Consider the following 20,250-nt stretch of genomic DNA (forward strand, 5'->3'; position numbering starts at 1 on the left):
TCCAATACTTAAACTTCTTATGGATACACTGCTGCTCATACCCTAATTTAATTCACAATATTGTGGGGTTTCATTTTATGATTAAGATGACACATATTTTTAAAGCCAAAAGATATTTAGTTCCTTTTTGCAATTCTCAACCCAAAGCATAAATGCTAATATCTGTGAACCAGCTAGATCAAATGCAGGTTATTATGTTGCCTGTATACAAGTCATTCTACACCAGAAATACTATCCTGGGTATTTTACATAAACTTAACAGTCAAAAAATAATAATCCCTTTGTATCGCTATGACAGTACAGCAGTTCCATATCTTTAGTTGTAAACCACAGAAACTGATTTAGTTAAGGAGAAAACTGGAAATTTATTGAGAAATACTAAAGGTGAAAGATGTTTTAAAATTTAGACATGGATTTATCATCCCATCAAGATTACTTTTAATTATTAAAAGGCAATTCCTCAAATATTTGACTGTTAATAGGAAGAAGAAAATATCTTGTGGAAAAAATTATTAATTCTCGAAACAGTCTTATGATTTAATGATATACTAAAATCTGAAATTCTTAGCCATGTATGGTGGTGCATGCCTTTAATCCTAGCACTTGGGAGGCAGAGGTAGGAGGATCACTGTGAGTTTGAGGCCAGCCCAATATTACATAGTGAAATTCTCCAACAAAATCAAAGCAAGAAAAGACCTTTCTAAGAATGATATCTTCTAATATCACTGAAAAACTTTTGTTTCTGTAGCCAAAGTAGTCTACATACACAAAACTCATAAAAGACTTCCGGTTAAGATGGCGGCGTAGGCACCACGCCAAAGCAGCCTAGGGGGGAAAAAGACCAAAAAAACTCAGCAAAATACACACTTTTACTAAAAAGTGAGGTGTATAGGAAATTGAGGCGGCAGCGGAGAAGTAGAAGAGTTATAGAGCATCCAGAGCCCGCACAGGCTGGAAAAGCAGCTCCGGCAGCTCGGCCAACCGCCGCGGCTGCGGGACAGCACAAAACCGCCAGACTCGGCTCGAGCCGCAGGAAAAGCCAGGTGCGGGATTTTCCCCTCACACCGCGCTCTCCGCAACTCGGGAAACGTGAGGGGAGAGCGGCAGCGAGCAGCGGAGGAGCAGACCGCGAGGTAGAAGAACACGTGGAACAGCGAGACAACCAGAGCAGCCGCGGCTCCCTCCCCTCCCCCAATGCCTGAACCCAGCTCCAGCGAACAGAGCAGCGGCCCGGGACCCGGCCACGCCAACTTGGGCTGACAGCGGGACCCAAGCAGGAGCAGAGTTCGGGAGCAACATCAGCGGCTCCAGCACCGGTACCAGCGGCCCCAGCAGCAGCGGACCCAGGAGCGGCAGCGGCGGCAGATCCCGCAGCAGCGGCTTCGGGGGGAGCAGCGGCAGTGGACACGGCAGCAGCAGCTTCAGCAGCGGTGGTGGCTCCAGCAGTGGCAGCTACAGCAGCAGCAGAAGCAGCAGCAGCGGCTCAGTTTGGCCCGTAGGAAAAGCAAGTGCCCAGCTCCAGAAATCAGAACAGCAGCCCGACGACCCACGCAGCAACTGAGACCAAAATCACCCAAGGTAACTGGGATTGCACCAGGGAAGGGTTTCACTTGGTCACAAGCTGACTTGGATCCCTCAACAGACCAGAAATCTAAACCTCTTTGTTCATAGAGGATCTGGTCATTATAATAACTACTCTTGCATACATACTCGGGGCTGTTTTTGATTGAATGTGTACAGTGTTTAGTTAAATTTTAGAATCTACCAGTATTTTATTCCACTCAGCCTGCTTGAATACTCCTATAGCAGGGAAACTCAACCCCTAAGAACATCTTTGTAGATACTCTGAGAGTCTTAAGAGCCACACCTAATACCTTAAGGTCCTACCCTGAAAATATATTACATCAAATCAATTGATACAGCTAAGAATACACAGCTAGCTAGAAAATCCAAGCATTAACTTAATCCAAGATGCAAAAATATATATATTATAACACAAGAAACACTAAAAAGCAAGATGATATAAATCCACCTAAAAGTATTAATGCATCAGAAATGTCCTCCAGTGAGAAAGAGTTAGAGGAAATGCCTGAAAAAGAGTTCAAAAGAATAATTATAAATATGTTCAAAGAGGTCAAAGAACACATGAAAACAATCAAAGAAGAAATCAAGGAGGAAATCAAAGAGGAAATCAAAGGAATCAAAGAAGAGGCAGGACACCAATTTAATGAAATAAAGAAGGCAATACAAGACATAAATAGGGAAATAGAAATAATAAAGAAAAACCAGTCAGAATTACTAGCAATGAAGAACACAGTTAATGAAATAAAAAACTCTGTAGAAAATCTCACCAGTAGGATGGATGAGGGAGAGGACAGAATATCCAAGCTAGAAGACCAGGTGGAAGATATAATGCAGTCCAACAAAGAGAAAGACAAACTTACAGAAAAGTATGAGTGGGAATTTCAAGATATTCGGGACACTATGAAAAGATCCAATATAAGAATTCAGGGCAGAGTAGAAGGAGAAGAACTCCACTCCAGAGGCATAGTAGGCATCTTCAACAAAATCATACAGGAAAATTTCGCCCAAATAGGGAAAGAGGTGCCAATACAGATACAGGAAGCCTCTAGAACCCCAGCCAGACAAAACCCAGAAAGAACCTCTCCTCGCCATATTATAATCAAACTTCCAAACACACACACCAAAGAAAAAATATTGAAAGCAGTTGGAGAGAAAAATCAAGGTACCTACAAAAGCAAACCCATCAGGATTACAGCAGATTATTCAACACAAACTTTTAAAGCCAGAAGGGCTTGGAGTGATATATTCCAAGTTCTGAAAGATAACAACTGTCAACCAAGGTTACTTTATCCTGCAAAGTTATCCATTCAAATAGATGGAGAAATAAAGACATTCCATGACAAAAGCAGGTTAAAGGAGTATTTGAAGACAAAACCAGCTCTACAGAAAACACTTGATAGAATCCTCCATGCTGAACAAAAGGAAAAGCACACATATAAGGAACCTAGAAAAAACAAGCTATACCCAAATACCAGTTAACAGAAGAGAGCACAGGTAGAACCAGAAACACACACACACAAAAAAATGGCAAACATAAATACACACCTTTCAATAATATCTCTTAATATCAACGGTCTCAATGCCCCAACGAAAAGACATAGATTTGCAGACTGGGTTAAAAAGCAGGATCCTACAATTTGTTGTCTCCAAGAAACTCACCTTTCTACAAAGGATAGACATTATCTTAGGGTGAAAGGTTGGAAGACGGTGTTTCAAGCAAATGGGCCTAGAAAACAAGCAGGGGTTGCTATCCTAATATCAGACAGGGTAGACTTTAGTCCGACGCTAGTCAAGAAAGATAAGGAAGGTCACTTTATATTGATTAAGGGCACACTACAACAGGAGGACATTACAATCCTAAACATATATGCACCTAACATGGGGGCTCCCAAATTCGTCAAACAAACACTATTAGAACTAAGGTCACAGATAACACCAAACACAGTGGTGGTGGGTGACTTTAACACCCCACTCTCATCAATTGACAGGTCATCCAGGGAAAGAATAAACAGAGAGGCATCTGGACTAAATGAGGTCATAGAAGGAATGGACCTAACAGATATATACAGGACATTTCATCCAAAGACTGCAGAATATACATTCTTTTCAGCAGCACATGGAACATTCTCTAAAATAGACCATATATTAGGACACAAAGCAAATCCTAACAAATTCAGGAAAATTGAAATAATTCCTTGCATTCTATCTGACCACAATGGAATTAAACTACAAATCAGTAACAAGAAAGGCTATAGAGCATACACAAAATCATGGAAACTAAACAATACACTACTAAATGATGAGTGGGTCAATGAAGAAATCAAAAAGGAAATCAAAAAATTTATGTAGTCAAATGATAATGAGAACACAACATACCAAAATCTCTGGGACACAATGAAGGCAGTTCTAAGAGGTATATTTATAGCCTTAAGTGCCTATATTAAGAAATTAGAAAGGTCGCAAGTAAACGACATAATGCTTCGCCTTAAAGCCTTGGAAAAAGAACAAGGCAAACCAAAAATCAGTAGACGGGAATAAATAATAAAGATTAGGGCAGAAATTAATGAAATAGAAACAAAAAGAACAATCTAAAGAATTAATGAAACCAAGAGTTGGTTCTTTGAAAGGATAAACAAGATTGATAAACCCTTAGCAAATCTGACCAAAAGAAAGAGAGAAGAGACACAAATTAATAAAATCAGAGATGAACAAGGTAACATCACAACAGATTCCAGAGAAATTCAAAAAATCATAGGGACATACTATAAAAGCATATACTCTACAAAGTATGAAAATCTGAACGAAATGGATGATTTCCTTGATCTATATGACCTACCTAAATTAAACCAAAATGAGATTAATCACTTAAATAGACCTATAACAAACATGGAGATCCGAACAGTTATCAATAATCTCCCAACTAAAAAAAGCCCTGGCCCGGATGGATTCACTGCTGAATTTTACCAGACTTTTAAGGAAGAGCTAACACCATTGCTTCTTAAGCTTTTCCAGGAAATAGAAAAAGAAGGAATTCTACCAAACTCCTTCTATGAGGCCAGCATCACCCTGATACCAAAACCAGGCAAAGATAGAACAAAAAAAGAAAATTACAGACCAATCTCCCTCATGAACATAGATGCAAAAGTTCTCAACAAAATATTGGCAAACAGAATACAAGAGTATATCAAAAAGATCATTCACCCTGACCAAGTAGGCTTTATCCCAGAGATGCAGGGATGGTTCAACATACGCAAATCTATAAATGTAATACATTACATAAACGGGTTGAAGGACAAAAATCACATGATCATCTCATTAGATGCAGAGAAAGCATTTGACAAAATCCAACATCCCTTCATGATAAAAGTCCTACAGAGACTGGGAATAGAAGGAACATATCTCAATATAATAAAGGCTATTTATGACAAGCCTACAGCCAACATATTACTAAATGGGGAAAAACTGGAAGCTTTTCCACTAAAATCAGGAACAAGACAAGGGTGTCCACTGTCCCCACTTCTATTTAATATAGTTTTGGAAGTCTTAGCCATAGCAATAAGGCAAGAGACACACATAAAAGGGATACAAATTGGAAAGGAAGAAATCAAGTTATCATTATTTGCAGATGACATGATTCTATACATAAAGGACCCTAAAGACTCTACTAGCAAGCTGTTAGAGCTGATCAAAACCTACAGTAATGTAGCAGGATACAAAATAAATACACAGAAATCAGTAGCCTTCATATATGCTAACAACAAACACACAGAGGATGAAATCAGAGAGTCACTCCCATTCACAATTGCATCAAAAAAAATAAAATACCTTGGAATAAACCTAACCAAGGAAGTAAAGAATCTATACAATGAGAACTTTAAAACACTCAAGTGAGAAATTGCAGAAGACACTAGAAAGTGGAGAAACATCCCTTGTTCCTGGATTGGAAGAATCAATATCGTGAAAATGGCAATCTTACCTAAAGCAATCTACACATTTAATGCAATCCCTATCAAAATTCCAAAGGCTTTCTTCATGGAAATAGAAAAAACAATCCAAAAATTCATTTGGAATCACAAAAAACCTCAAATATCTAAAATAATACTGAGCAACAAAAAAGAGGCTGGTGGTATCACCATACCTGATTTTAACCTATACTACAGAGCCATAGTAACAAAAACAGCATGGTACTGGCACAAAAACAGACATGTAGATCAGTGGAACAGAATAGAGGACCCAGATGTAAGCCCAAGTAGCTATAGCCACCTGATATTCGATAAAAATGCCAAAAATACTCATTGGAGAAGAGACAGCCTCTTCAGCAAATGGTGTTTTGAAAACTGGATAAATATCTGCAGAAGGATGAAAATAGATTCTTCTCTCTCGCCATGCACAAGAATTAAGTCCAAATGGATTAAAGACCTTAACATCAGACCGGAAACTCGAAAACTGCTAGAGGAAAAAGTAGGGGAAACCCTTCAACATATTGGTCTTGGCAAAGACTTTCTGAATACAACCCCAATTGCTCAGGCAATAAAACCACAGATTAACCACTGGGACCTAATCAAATTACAAAGATTTTGCACCGCAAAGGACACAGTGAAAAAAGCAAAGAGGCAACCTACAGAATGGGAAAAAATCTTCGCCAGCTATATATCTGATAGAGGATTAATATCTAGGATATACAAAGAACTCAAAAAGTTAAATCATAAGGAATCAAACAAGCCAATCAAAAAATGGGCTAAGGAGCTAAATAGAGAGTTCTCAAAGGAAGAAATACGAATGGCATATAAGCATCTAAAAAAATGTTCTACGTCACTAGTCATCAGGGAAATGCAGATTAAAACTACATTGAGATTCCATCTCACTCCTGTCAGATTGGCCACCATCATGAAAACAAATGATCATAAATGTTGGCGGGGATGTGGAAAAAAAGGAACCCTTCTGCACTGCTGGTGGGAATGCAATCTGGTCCAGCCATTGTGGAAAACAGTGTGGAGGTTCCTAAAACAGCTAGAGATTGATCTACCATATGACCCAGCTATAGCACTCCTAGGCATATATCCAAAGGACTCATCTCATTTCCTTAGAAGTACATGCTCAACCATGTTTATTGCTGCTCAATTTATAATAGCTGGGAAATGGAACCAGCCTAGATGTCCCTCAACAGATGAGTGGATAATGAAGATGTGGTACATTTATACAATGGAGTTCTACTCAGTGGTAAAGAAAAATGAAGTTATGAAATTTGCAGAAAAATGGATGGACCTGGAAAGGATTATAATAAGTGAGGTAACCCAGGCCCAGAAAGCCAAGCGCCACATGTTCTCTCTCATATGTGGATCCTAGCTACAGATGACTGGGCTTCTGCGTGAGAATGAAAATACTTAGTAGCAGAGGCCAGTAAGTTGAAAAGGAGACATAAAGGGTGGAGAAAGGAAGGGAGAAGGATACTTAATAGGTTGATATTGTATATATGTAATTACAATGATTGTAACAGGGAGGTAATATGATGGAGAATGGAATTTCAAACGGGAAAGTGTGGGGGTGGGGAGGGAGGGAATTACCATGGGATATATTTTGTAATCATGGAAAATGTTAATAAAAATTAAAAAAAAAAAAACTCATAAAAGAATTCCAGCCAGTTATGGTAGAGCACACCAGTAGGGTATTGCTGAAGAGGCGGAGGTAGGAAGAGCAGGAGTTTGGTGCCAGCCTGGGCTACACGTTTAGCTGGGCATGGTGACACATGCCTTTAATCTCAGCATTCAGGAGGCAGAGGTAGGAGGACTGCTATGTGTTAGAGACCAGCCTGGGCCAGAATGAGACCCTACCTAAAAAAAAAAAAAAAAAAAAAAAAAATTTCCAATGTCCAGGTACCAATTCTGGTATATTTCAAATTCCTACAATTATACTGACAACATTTAATTTTATATAACAATGAAGTGTATGTGTGATGATCATCATTCTAGACTATTCCAAGAATATTTGGTTTTCATAATTCAGGATGATGAAATTTCCCTTTTGTTGGCAGCAATCAGCACTTCCCAACTCATTAGTTTTGAGTTGTACTAGGCTTAAAATAAAAGTTTTACACAGACTCTCAGTATGCACACTATTCAGAGTGATGACACTATGGTTGAAGCAGGAAAGGGAGACACCTCTCCTTCCCACACAGCCACCCAGCTCCCTGAAGAGTCCTTGAGGCATACATTTTGAAAGCCACTAGTGTTACAAAATCCATGTGCTCAGACTATAGTAACTTCAAAATTCTAAAGACCTATTTTTGAATAATTATATCCTTCAAGATTATATACAAAGGTATCTAACACAATATAAAATATAAAATAATTAAAGAATACACCATGCATTCTGGACAACAAAAACGAAGCTGCCCATTTTATTAGCCTAGTATATGTATAATATCTAGATATGTCTAATATCTAAGTACCATTCACATATGCAAATTTTATACATTACTAAAATGTGTCAAGTTTAGTTGCAAAAGTCATTATTAAACCAAAAGCTATTATGAAATGTCTACTAACTAAAAATGAAATGTTACTGTAGTACCATCCATAAAAATACTATTTCAAATCACTTTTATCAAGCTGTCAATCCAGAACTCAACAAAAGTAAATAATAACTCTATGGAGATAACAAAATAGATCATTAGATAAATTGACTGACTAGCCCAAAATAACCCAAACTATAAGCAGGGAAGAAAGTTTTCCTCCGTAATATGGGGTTGCCTAAGAAATATCCACTCTCAAGAACTACCATGTGTTATATGAGTGAAATGCTTGTGATCACCCAAATCCTTAAGGAAGAAGTCAAACTAGCTCTATTTGCAGATGATATGATCCTCATCAAAACAAGAGATCCAGGGGTTGGAGAAATGGCTTAGCGGTTAAGCGCTTGCCTGTGAAGTCTAAGGACCCCAGTTCGAGGCTCAATTCCCCAGGTCCCACGTGAGCCACATGCACAAAGGGGCGCATGCATCTGGAGTTCGTTTGCAGTAGCTGGAGGCCCTGGCATGCCCATTCTCTATCTATCTGCCTCTTTCTCTCTCTGTCTGTCTGTCGCTCTCAAACAAATAAAAATAAAATAAGTTAAAAAAAAAAAAACAACAAGAGATCCAGACTCTACAGAGAAAGCAACACTAAACCAGATGCCTATCTTGCCTACCGAGACTTGGAGAACATTGCGGAAGAGGGAGCGGAAAGACTGTACCGGCCTCAGGACGGGGTGGGAGGGGAGGGAGCCTGAAGAGCCCCGTCCTGGCCCCCAGTCCTCTTGTCCCCACATTGAAGACCAATAACCCACAGAACACCCTCAGAAGAACTGGGGCAGGGGAGAGGGAGGGTCTAAGAGTACAACCTGTTTATTAAAATATCAATAAACAATAATAAAACTTTTTAAAATAAATAAAACAAAAAATGCTCCAACAGAAACCTTAGAAAACTTAGTCTCTATGTAGGTTTCATATAGATCTATACAATGTACCCCAAAATTTTTTTATTGTTTTATTATTGACAACTTCTATAATAATAGACAATAGAGCATAATTCCCTCCTCCCTCACTTTCCCCTACACAACTCCTCTCTCCATCATTTCCCCTCCCCCTCTCAGTCAGTCTCTCTTTTACTTTGTTGTCAGCATCTTTTCCTCCTCTTGTGATGGTCTTGTGTAGGTAGTGTCAGGCCCTGTGAGGTCAGGGATATCCAGGCCATTTACTGTCTGGAAGAGTGCATTGTAATGAGTCTTCCCCTTATCACAGCTTCCAACTTTTTTTACATTAATGAATAAAAACAAGCAAACTATAAATAAGTTACATCATATTATATACATTTTCACTTTTTAGACAATCATGACCTCACAGAGGCTAGCATTACCTGCACAAGACCTGCACAATGTTGGGCCCATAAACATCGCATCATGCATGATGGAGGATGGGCAAAAGACATCAAAATGTAAGGGGACTAGTTGGAAAGCAAAAGGAGCTCAGTGGTAGGAGCAGGGGAGGGAAAAAGAAGGTAACAGGAGAGGATTATGATCAAAATCCATTATGTACATGTATAAAAAGTGATAAGCAGTGGGCTGGAGAGATGGCTTAGTGGTTAAGCGCTTGCCTGTGAAGCCTAAGGACCCCGGTTCGAGGCTCGGTTCCCCAGGTCCCACGTTAGCCAGATGCACAAGGAGGCGCACACGTCTGGAGTTCGTTTGCAGAGGCTGGAAGCCCTGGCACACCCATTCTCTCCCTCTCCCTCTATCTGTCTTTCTCTCTCTGTCGCTCTCAAATAAATAAATTTAAAAAAACACACACACACAAAAGTGATAAGCAGGAAAGTTTAAAAAAACTGTTATTGACTTTTATCAAAAGTCAGATCTGGGGCTGGAGAAATGGCTTAGCACTTAAGGTACTTGCCTACAAAGCCAAAGGACCCAAGTTGGATTCTCCTGGACCTACATAAGCCAGGTGCCCAAGGTGACGCATGCATCAGGAATTCATTTCCAGTGGCTGGAGGCCCTGGTACGCCCATTCTCTCTCTCTCCTCTCTCTCCCTCACTCCCTCTTTCAAATAAATAAATAATAAAAAAGTCATGTGTGATATAATTGGTAGATGAATAGAATTTAATAAATTATGTAATCTTTCAATCTGTATAAAATTTAAAATATAAATGCCATGTTCACTATGATTAAATTTCATAGGGAAATGTAAGCTAATATGAATTTCTTCAAGGCAACCTTAAAGAACTAATTATAGCATAATATACTATATGAATTTAAGGTAAAATATGAGTTTGAATAAAAAAGAATTTATATATTTCTAAGTCAAATAAAATTGTCAAGTATTCACAAGTTAAATAAAGCCATGAAGTTTAAATGTTCTTTCCAGTAGTAAATACTGCCATCCAATGGCAAATATTAGAATCTAAAAATACCAAAGGATTTAAACAAATATAAACCCAATGATACAAGAAGCAAAGCTTGAACAGAACATTTGCAAAAGGTCATTTAATTTGTTATTTTTCTCAGTACTGTTAACCCTCAAGTGCATTACATAATTTTCTAGAAACATAATTACAGGATTTTCCAAAACATCTAAAAGTAAGCATCCATGTTACTCTATCAGCTACTTAATAGATTTCTAGTCCATTCGTTGAATAACAAAAAAAATTAAAAAGTGAGTGTCGGCTACAAGTCAGTACGTACATTAGGCTCTGAGAATACAAAGGTAATCAACACATAATTCTCTTTATTCACAGAGTTTATATGTCTGTGGAAAAGACAAGGAAAGCACCACACAGACACAATTATAATTATGTCATATGTTATAAATCAAAAATGCAGTATCTTATCGGGCATGGTGGCACACACCCTTAGTCCCAGCACTTGGGAGGCTCAGAGAGGAGGATCCCTGTGGGTTCAAGGGCAGCCTAAAACTACACAGTCAAGAGTAAGATCCTACCTCAAAAATAAAATGCAGTATATTTTCACGACAAAATAGAAGAATCTGATCTGGTTTTAGAATCTCAATGAACTTAAGGTATTTTTGAAAAGGGTTCCTAGATTGGAAAGATTGTGAGTTTAAAAGGGCCAAATCAAAAGCACTGTACAACAAAACTATTAAATCACTTGTAAATTCAATCTATAGTCCTTTTTAAGATTTTTATTTTTTTTATTTGAGACAGAGAGAGAGAGAGAGAGAGAGTGAGAATGGGCACACCAGGGCCTCTAACCACTGCAAACAAACTCCAGAAGCGTGCACCACCATATGCAAGTGACTTAATGGGACCTGGAGAATTGAACGGGCCTTAGGCTTTGCAGGCATGCGCCTTAACTGCTAAGCCATCTCTCCAGCCCATAAATTCAGTCTTTTAATGAATAACTTAAAAGCTTAGAACAACCAAATCTTTATGAGAACTGTGCATGAACTGAAATGAAAACAATACTGAAAATAAAAATGTCCTGAAGACATTTAAGTAGGTCAGAAGTACAAAGGACATTGTGGAATAGGATGTAAATAGGGGCAATTTCACAGTGGTTAGTTAAGTTTTATATATAAGAGATGTTGATGGATTAGTTTTAAAAAATCTTATGTTGGCTGGAGAGATGGCTTAGCGGTTAAGCACTTGCCTGTGAAGCCTAAGGACCCCAATTCGAGGCTCGATTCCCCAGGACCCACGTTAGCCAGATGTACAAGGGGGCGCACGTGTCTGGAGTTCGTTTGCAGTGGCTGGAGGCCCTGGTACACCCATTCTCTCTCTCTCTCTCTCTATATATATATATATATATATATATATCGATATATAGATATATAGATAGATAAATAGATAGAATATATAAATATATCTATCTATATATCTATATATCGATATATATATATGTATATATATATATGCCTCTTTCTGTCTGTTGCTCTCAAATAAATAAATGAAATTTTTTTAAAAATTTAAAAAATCTTATGTTGAAGACTATTGGTTGTCTTGTTGACCTATCTGCTCCAACCATCTAGTCCACATTGTAGATTTTCTGAGAAACATGTGAGAACTACTTAACTCATTCTTTGTCAATTATGGTAACAATACAGACGGAAAAATATTTTATTTAGAATTTTGTGCGTGTTCTGAGACCATTCACATGTAGTTCTGAATGGCCTCAAACCCAGTATATAGCCAAGGATGCTGCTGAACTTAGGGTTTCACTCTAGCTCAGGCTGAATCCTCCTGTCTCCACTTTCCAAGTGCTGGCCTACCTACAGTATGTCCGCTGCTTTCTGTAGCTGGACTTTTTTTGGGGGGGTGGGGAGTGGTTCAAGGGAGGGTCTCACTCTAGCCCAGACTGACCTGGAACTCACTATATATCTGCTTGGGGATTCTTTCCATTACAACTCCATTCCCATGTTTGAGAAAAACCTTCATTATGTGATTTGGATCCAGAAACCAAACCCATTTTCACACAAAACAGAAAGGTTAAATTCTCAGTGTTATTTTCCTGAACAGCCACGGTCTGGATGAGACCTTGGTTGAACCAAGGACATGCTGGTAAGCAGGGCTAGGCGTCTTCACAGTGACACCGGTCTGTCTGTGGGGACAACTGAACACTCTCCCATCCACTCCAAGGAAGCCAGTGTGATTCCCCAAGGGCAAGTGTCAGTGACAACAACACCCTAATCTATTCCAGATGCCTTCATCTTTGCTGGGGCCTAGCATTGTTTTGTATCTTTCTTTCTCCATCGGTGGTTTTTCTAGCCTTGCCTTCTGGTGGTGAGCTACCTGATGGACTTTTGCATGTGTTGGGGAGCAGGTTAAATAAGCCAAGAAGAAGCTGCTAAAAAAGTTAGAAGTGAGATTCTCAGGACACAGATCAGAGGTGAATGGACCAAAGCTACAGGTGTTACCATTTATCAGACATAAGAAAATAATGGAATGATCTAATATTGCACATCCTATGAAATAAACTTAGCATCACATCTATCCTAGCAGTAATACAGGATGACAGGTGTGGTATTTAGTAACCAAGGGGTACTTCAGCCAGAAATCAGATAAGCTGTGGTATCACCACACTATGGACATTATTTGGTATAAGAAATTCAAGGGCTGCAGAAATGTCTCAGTGGTTAAGGCACTTGTCTGCAAAGCCTAAGGAGCCAAGTTTGATTCCCCAGGACCCACATAGGCCAGATGCACAAGGTGGTACATGCATCTGGAGTTCGTTTACACTGGCTGGAGGCCTTGACATGCCCATTCTCTCCTCCCCCAACCCAATAAATAAAAACAAAGAAAGAAATTAGCTATCAAGCTATGCATAGACATGGAAGAAACTTAAATACATATTTCCAAGTGAAAGAAGTTCTTCAGAAAAAAAAAAAACACTATATGATTTCAGCTACAGTCAAGAAACAAAACAACATTTCAGTCAAAAACCACATCATAGTACCAAAACATTAAATCACCTAAGATTATTAAGACATGCTGGTGTCCTAATATGCACACTACATGATGGTCACACAACAAAACTGCCTGAAAATATATTTCTCATCATAATCAAGCAACACATAGTTGTATATGAAATGCAATAAAGGCAAAAACTACGGAATAGGAAAAGATTAGGGATTAGTAAATTAAGGAGGGAACAATGAAGAGGCAGGGCATGAGGGATATTCAATTACAGAAACTATTCTGCACGATAGTACAAAGACAGACACACGCCATGGTACATGTGACCACACCGTAGAATATCATAAAACCACGAACCCCACTGTAAACTATTACTGGGTGACATAATGAGGTACTGGTGTAGGTGCCTCATTTTAACAAATGTCAACAAACTTTGAATCTGTTAGGAGGTGATCAGAATAAGAGAAGCTATGCATGTGTACAACAGACTTCTCTGCCTTTTGCTCAATTTTGCTAAGAACCTAAATTGTTCTCAGTCTCCTCTTTTTAAGACATAGGTGTAAATGAGTCCATCATCTTTGACAAGTGAACACCGTAACAAAAGTAAACATTATACAGAAAACTTCAAAATTCTACTCTCTGCATTTTCTATCTTCTTAACTATTTCAGTTTAAGGTTTTAAGTGCTTTCTCCAGAAAAAGGAAGTTGAGTGGCTTTCGTGGTACCATTTATCCTTAAAATATGCTCATATGTAATTTTGAAAACTGCGTTAAACAGTAAAAATAAGTACACAATTAAAGAAAGAACCAGATGCACAAGAGAAAAGAAAAAAATACAATGCTGGCTGAGCAGAAGTCTCAGAGGTGCTGTGGAGAAAATAATGAGGCACAAGTCCTCGTGGGAAAAGTACAGGAACTGTGGGAATGGAACCCACGACTCAGCATAAAACCAGAGTCCCCTCTCCCTCTGCGTCCTCAATAGAACATCACCTGCTACAGGGCAAAGATAATTTCCAAAGTATGTCAGAGTGCAGGGGGGAGGGGGGGTAGACACTTAGACTTCTCATATTACTACTCTGCTTGAAAAGTGAAGACATCTAGCATTTGTTTCCTCATCCCATTTGCTTAAAGACACTTGGGAAGTTTTGGATTTGAAACACTGTTGAGAATAGCAGAATATAAAAACACCAATAAACAAAAGGCAAATTTTGAGCCACCTTCAGGGGGAAAAAAGCATTTCAAAGAAGAAATACAGTAAGTAAAGAATGAAACAGGGACAGAGATGTTTACGTGTAACACACAAATACAATCTCTCTGCTTTCAAGACCATTGAAATGAAATAGCCACTGAAACCAATTTAGCAAGCACTAAATCTCATGTAACTTCTCCCTCTCTGACTTTGATTTAAATTAATACTGAGATAACACATTGCTTATAAGAGAGGGAATTAGTTTTGCTTCAAGACTGAGATGAAAAAACAAATTGTCTAAAGGTCTTTTTTGAGAGTACAAAAAAGTCAGAAATTGGGAGCTGGAGAGATTTCTCAGTGGTTAAGGTGCTTGCCTGCAGAGCCTAATGACCCAGGTTCAATTCCCCAGTATGCACATAAAACCAGATGTACAAAGTTTCGCATGCATCTGGAGTTCATTTGCAATGTCTAGAGGCCCTGGCGTGCTCATTCTCATCCCCTCTCTCTATCCTTGCAAATAAAAAATTAAAATAAATTTTAAAGAGTCCAAAATGGGGCTGGAGGGATGGCTTAGCAGTTAAGGTGCCTGCCGGCGAAGCCTATGGAACCATATTCCACTCTCAGGGTTCCCCGTGAGCCACATGCACAAAGGTGAGGCAAGTGCAAGGTAGCATATGACCACTAGGTGGCACAAGCATTTGAAGTTCAATTTCAGTGATTGAGGCCCTAGTGCACCCATTCTCTCTCTCTCTCTCTCATTGTCTCTCTCTTTAAAATAAAAATAAATAAATGAATAAATTAATTTTAAAGAGTCTAAAATGATTAAAGCAGCCACTACACAACCCCCAAATCAAGTAACACTTACATACAAAATCATAAGTTACATTTACTAAGTCACTAACATTTTATAGTTGGCACATTAATACTCTTGAATGAGCTACCATAGATTTAAGGTAGGCATAATTTATAACAACCCTAAGCCTTCTAGTAAAGTACTCATCATAATCAATAGCATTTAAAAAATATTTTTAAGTTTTATTTGAGTGAAAGAGACAGAGAGCTGGGTGTGGTGGTGCACGCCTTTAATCCCAGCACCCAGGAGGCAGAAGTGGGAGGATCGCCATCAGTTCAAGACCACCCTGAGATTACATAGCGAATTCCAGGTCAGCCTGGGCTACGTTGAAGACCCTACCTCTAAAAAAAAAAAAAAAAAAAGTTGAAAGAAAAAAGAAAGAGACAGAGAAAGAGAGAATGGGTGTGCCAGGGTCTCCAGCCACTGCAAATAAACTCCAGACACATGCACCACCTTGTGCATCTGGCATGCGTGGGTGCTGGAGAATTAAACATGGGTCCTTAGGCTTTGCAGGCAAGCATCATAACATCTAAGCATTTCTCCAGCCTAACAACATTATTTTTAGTTTTTTTGTTTACTTTTATTTATTTATTTGAGAGCAACAGACAGAGAGAAAAAGAAGCAGAGAGATTGAATGGGTGCACCAGGGCCTCCAGCCACTGCAAACGAACTCCAGACGCATGCGCCCCCTTGTGCATCTGGCTAATGTGGGTCCTGGAGAATCAAGCCTCGAACCGGGTTCCTTAGGCTTCACAGGCAAGCGCTTAACCGCTAAGCCATCTTTCCAGCCCCCAACAACATTGTTTTAAAATGTTCCCTCAGGAATTCTGAAAATAGCCACATGAGCACATTCTCTTCCATTTTTACTCATGTTACTACTGTAGCCACGCTGTTAGAACCCATAATAATTATATTTTTGTATTTCATAATTTTTGAAAGTTCCCTTTGTCAAAATATTAATGTTTACAGATATAAAACTTCTCAATATGTAACTATAATTATCTAAAAGTAGGCTCTGGGTAGGTAATGGTCCATATATATGTCTCAGTTGAATTACACAATGAGAAAATACTCATATACTTAATCTGTAACTGTTCAGAGTAGTCTAAAGTTGATTTCTGATGGAAGATAGAACAACTGTTTAGACTTCTTCCCAGGAATCTTACTTTTACCACATGCACCTAAACTGCCCTGATCTTGTACTTTTTTAAATACTCTACTCATTTAAAGATGGCCACCAGAGGGCAATCTTTCCCAACAAATATGTTTAAAGTAATACAGTACAGTATAGGATAAGCTTGTATGTTTGCAATACACTATGTTCCATTATAAAATAAATGCAATGTTCCACATGCTCAATCCAGTGAACTCATGACATCTTTGGAGACAGACCAAAAACCCACTACGTTTAATCCTCAAATCGGAATTAAATAAAAATCTTTACCGAACATGCTGAAAATAAATGCACATGATTCGTGTGTGCAAAGCAGAGCAGAGGAGATGAGTGCAGGATTTCCAGTACGAGATGCCCGAAGCAACGCATCACGTGCCCCACGAGCTCGCTCACCTTGCCAGCTGTCACTGCAGACACACAGCTTCTCCCCCGTGAGGTCGCAGTGGCCGCGGTCGGGGCTGCCGCAGTCGGCTCGGCAGTAGGGGATGTCGCACGCCTCCCCCTTCCAGTAGTCCTCACACTCACAGTACACCGGCCGCGCAGCCGAGGGGCCCGTCGTGCACTTTCCATGGCCAGAGCAATTGTTAGGACAAGAGTTGATGCTGTAAAACATCATTCGTCTTCTCAATCAGGGCTCAGAAACTCAAACGCAAGAAAGTTCAAAACGTAATTTTGGATGACACTGTGGAAACGTGAGATGCGTATGTTGAGTCTTCTTGCTTATTAACGGAGCACAGATCCCAACGCTGCCCGTGCTCCAGGCTGTGTGCTCCTCTGTCTGATTCCTTTGTTTTGAGACAAGGTCGCACTCTGTAGCCCAGGCTGGCCTCAAATCCATGGTAAATCAACTGTTGGGATTATAGATGTGAGCTGTGCCCAGCTGCCCTTTAATTCTTATGCAATTAAAATCTTTTTTTTTTTCCCCACAATTAACCTTAGTTCATTGGTTAAGTTCACTTTGCTACCAAGATTCCAAGAATCCAAGGACTACACTCAACATACTGGGGGTCTCTACAGTTCCAACAGACTGCTGTATAAAGACTTAAAGCCAGGTATGCTGGCACACGCCTTTAATCCCAGCACTTGGGAAGCAGAGGCCACCCTGAAACTCCACAATGAATTCCAGGTCAGTCTGGGCTAGAGTGAAAACCTACCTCAAAAATCAAAAACATAAATAAATAAATACCTAGGTGCAATTATTTTGAATATATATTTTACAGGGAAAAAACTAAGTTTAAGAATATCTGAAACTATATGAGAACCAAAATAGACCTTGGTTATGTAATATCTTAAGGCACACACATTCATAAGAGATGCTTACCACATTTTATTTTAAGGTCATTTAACTGTGCTCTACTATACATTAAATTTCCCATATACAAATACTTGGATATGCTTTAGGGTTTTAAAAAATCCTGTCATAAGTGATTGGTTCAGGGATATTTAGAATACTTTACTTATTCCTGGTGAAAATTTCTCTACTTAGCCATTTTCAGCTTTGTAAAGGAGGGGTAGGGTACATGTGGGGTTCCTCTGTGGCCACTCCTCTCAAAGCCCCTGTTTTCACCTCATCCCTGCATTTCTAGATGCAAAGACAAAACTACACAACATTATCAGAGCAGACATGAATAAACTCCTAAACAAACTCTAACAATACACATGAATGAAATAAAAGTCAATACAAGATATGAAAGAAGAATTCGAAAAACTGAAAACATTCTAATTGAAATCTTGAAAATGAAAAGCTTAATGTCAAATAAGAAACTATGAAAGCAACCTGGACAAGACTGAGACTCTACATAAAAAAAAAATAAAAAACTATGGCTGCCTCACCAATAGGATGAATAAAGGAGAAGACAAACAAGCACAGGGACAAAGCAAGATAGATGAATTTGAACATTGAGACATTGAGGCAAAGATAAAATTATAGGAAAGTATAAACAGAACATGCCAAAGACCTATTGAACAACATTAAAAGTCAAATATGCAAATTATGAGTATAGAAGGAGAAGTGCGGGCTAGACTGATGGCTTAGTATTTAAGGCACTTGCCTGCAAAGCCAAAGGACCCAGGTTCAACTCGCCAGGGCCCACATAAGCCAGATGCACAAGGGGGCACATGCATCTGGAGTTCATTTGCAGAGGCTGGAGGCCTTGACATGCCCATATTGTCCCCCTCTCTCCCTCCCTGTCTCTCTCTCTCTCTCTCAAATAAATAAATAAATATTTAAATTTAAAAACAGAAGTTGTTCAAGCTGAAAAAGAATAGAAAATATATTTGATAAAATCATGACAGAAAGTTCCCCCAATTGAGAGAAGAAATAGCTCTCTGGCTGCAGAAGACATTTAGAACACCAAACTTTAAAAACCAGACAAATAACTTATACCATAAAGGGAGAAGTGCAAACTGAAAAAAGCCCTAAAAATATATTCAATAAACAAAGCAGAAAATTTCCCAAATCTAGGGAAGAGAATGTTGTTTAGAACACCAACTAGTCAAGATCCGCAAGGATCCTCCCCATTTTATAGTTAAAACATTAAGTACGCAGAACAAAGAATGTTGAGGGGAAAAAAAATCAAATCACATAAAAAGGTAGAGCAATCAGAATAGTGGCCGATTTCTTGATAGAAATTCTAAAAGCAGGAGGGAATTTTAAAAGCTGTGAAAGACAGGAACTGCTAACTCAAATTACTGTGCCCAGTAACGTTATCCTTCAGAATTAAAGAAAAATTGTGCTTGATAAGCACACATTACAGGCGCTCAAGGCAGCACTGCAGTAGGGACCTAAAGGAACCCCACACACGGGGCGACGGGAAGAAAAGAATACACCGTACTGGGGCTGGAGAGATGGCTTAGCGGTTAAGCGCTTGCCTGTGAAGCCTAAGGACCCCGGTTCAAGGCTCGGTTCCCCAGGACCCACGTTAGCCAGATGCACAAGGGGGCGCACGTGTCTGGAGTTCGTTTGTAGTGGCTGGAAGCCCTGGCGCACCCATTCTCTCTCTCTCTCTGCCTCTCTCTGTCTCTCTCAAATAAATAAACAAAAATAACAAAAAAAAAAGAGAGAGAAAAAAGAATACACTGCACTGTAACAGCACCCACATGAGGCTTAAGAAAATACACATTAGAAAAACAAAAACAATGGGAATTATCACACACCTTTCAAAAATAACTCTGAATATTAACAGTCTCAAAGACAGACTAACAGATTAGATTATAAAACAGGACCCATCTATTTCTTGCTTGCAAAGAAATGCCCAACTGGCAAAGACAAACAGAGCCCTAGGATGAAATGATGGAAAAATGCATTCCAAGTAAATGCAGCTAAAAAACAATCAGACGTAGTTACAAATACACACCTGACAGTGCAGACTTCAAACCAGAATTAGTCAGAAAAAATAAAAGTAACGTAATATTGAAGAGGAAACCCCATCAAGAGGATTATTAATATTCTAAAGGTAGGTATGGAAAATTACCACACTCAATTTCATAAAACAACTACTACTGGAGATAAAGGAAAAGAGTCACGTCAACATAACAACAGGGCACAACT

The 20,250-nt window shown here is 39.1% G+C and overlaps 1 protein-coding gene across 3 annotated transcripts in view; it reads right to left on the bottom strand.

The window, feature by feature from the left end:
• Positions 1 to 20,250, bottom strand: part of Atrnl1 (attractin like 1) — a 752,002-nt gene that overhangs the window by 692,851 nt on the left and 38,901 nt on the right. For all 3 annotated transcript variants that reach the window (XM_004659313.2, XM_045148305.1, XM_045148313.1), the window contains exon 5: positions 17,094 to 17,302. In XM_004659313.2, coding sequence (XP_004659370.2) covers positions 17,094 to 17,302 — 209 coding nt within the window. The remainder of the gene's footprint in view (positions 1 to 17,093; positions 17,303 to 20,250) is intronic.

The sequence above is a fragment of the Jaculus jaculus genome, chromosome 1 (assembly GCF_020740685.1).
Source record: "Jaculus jaculus isolate mJacJac1 chromosome 1, mJacJac1.mat.Y.cur, whole genome shotgun sequence".
Lineage (NCBI taxonomy): Eukaryota > Metazoa > Chordata > Mammalia > Rodentia > Dipodidae > Jaculus > Jaculus jaculus.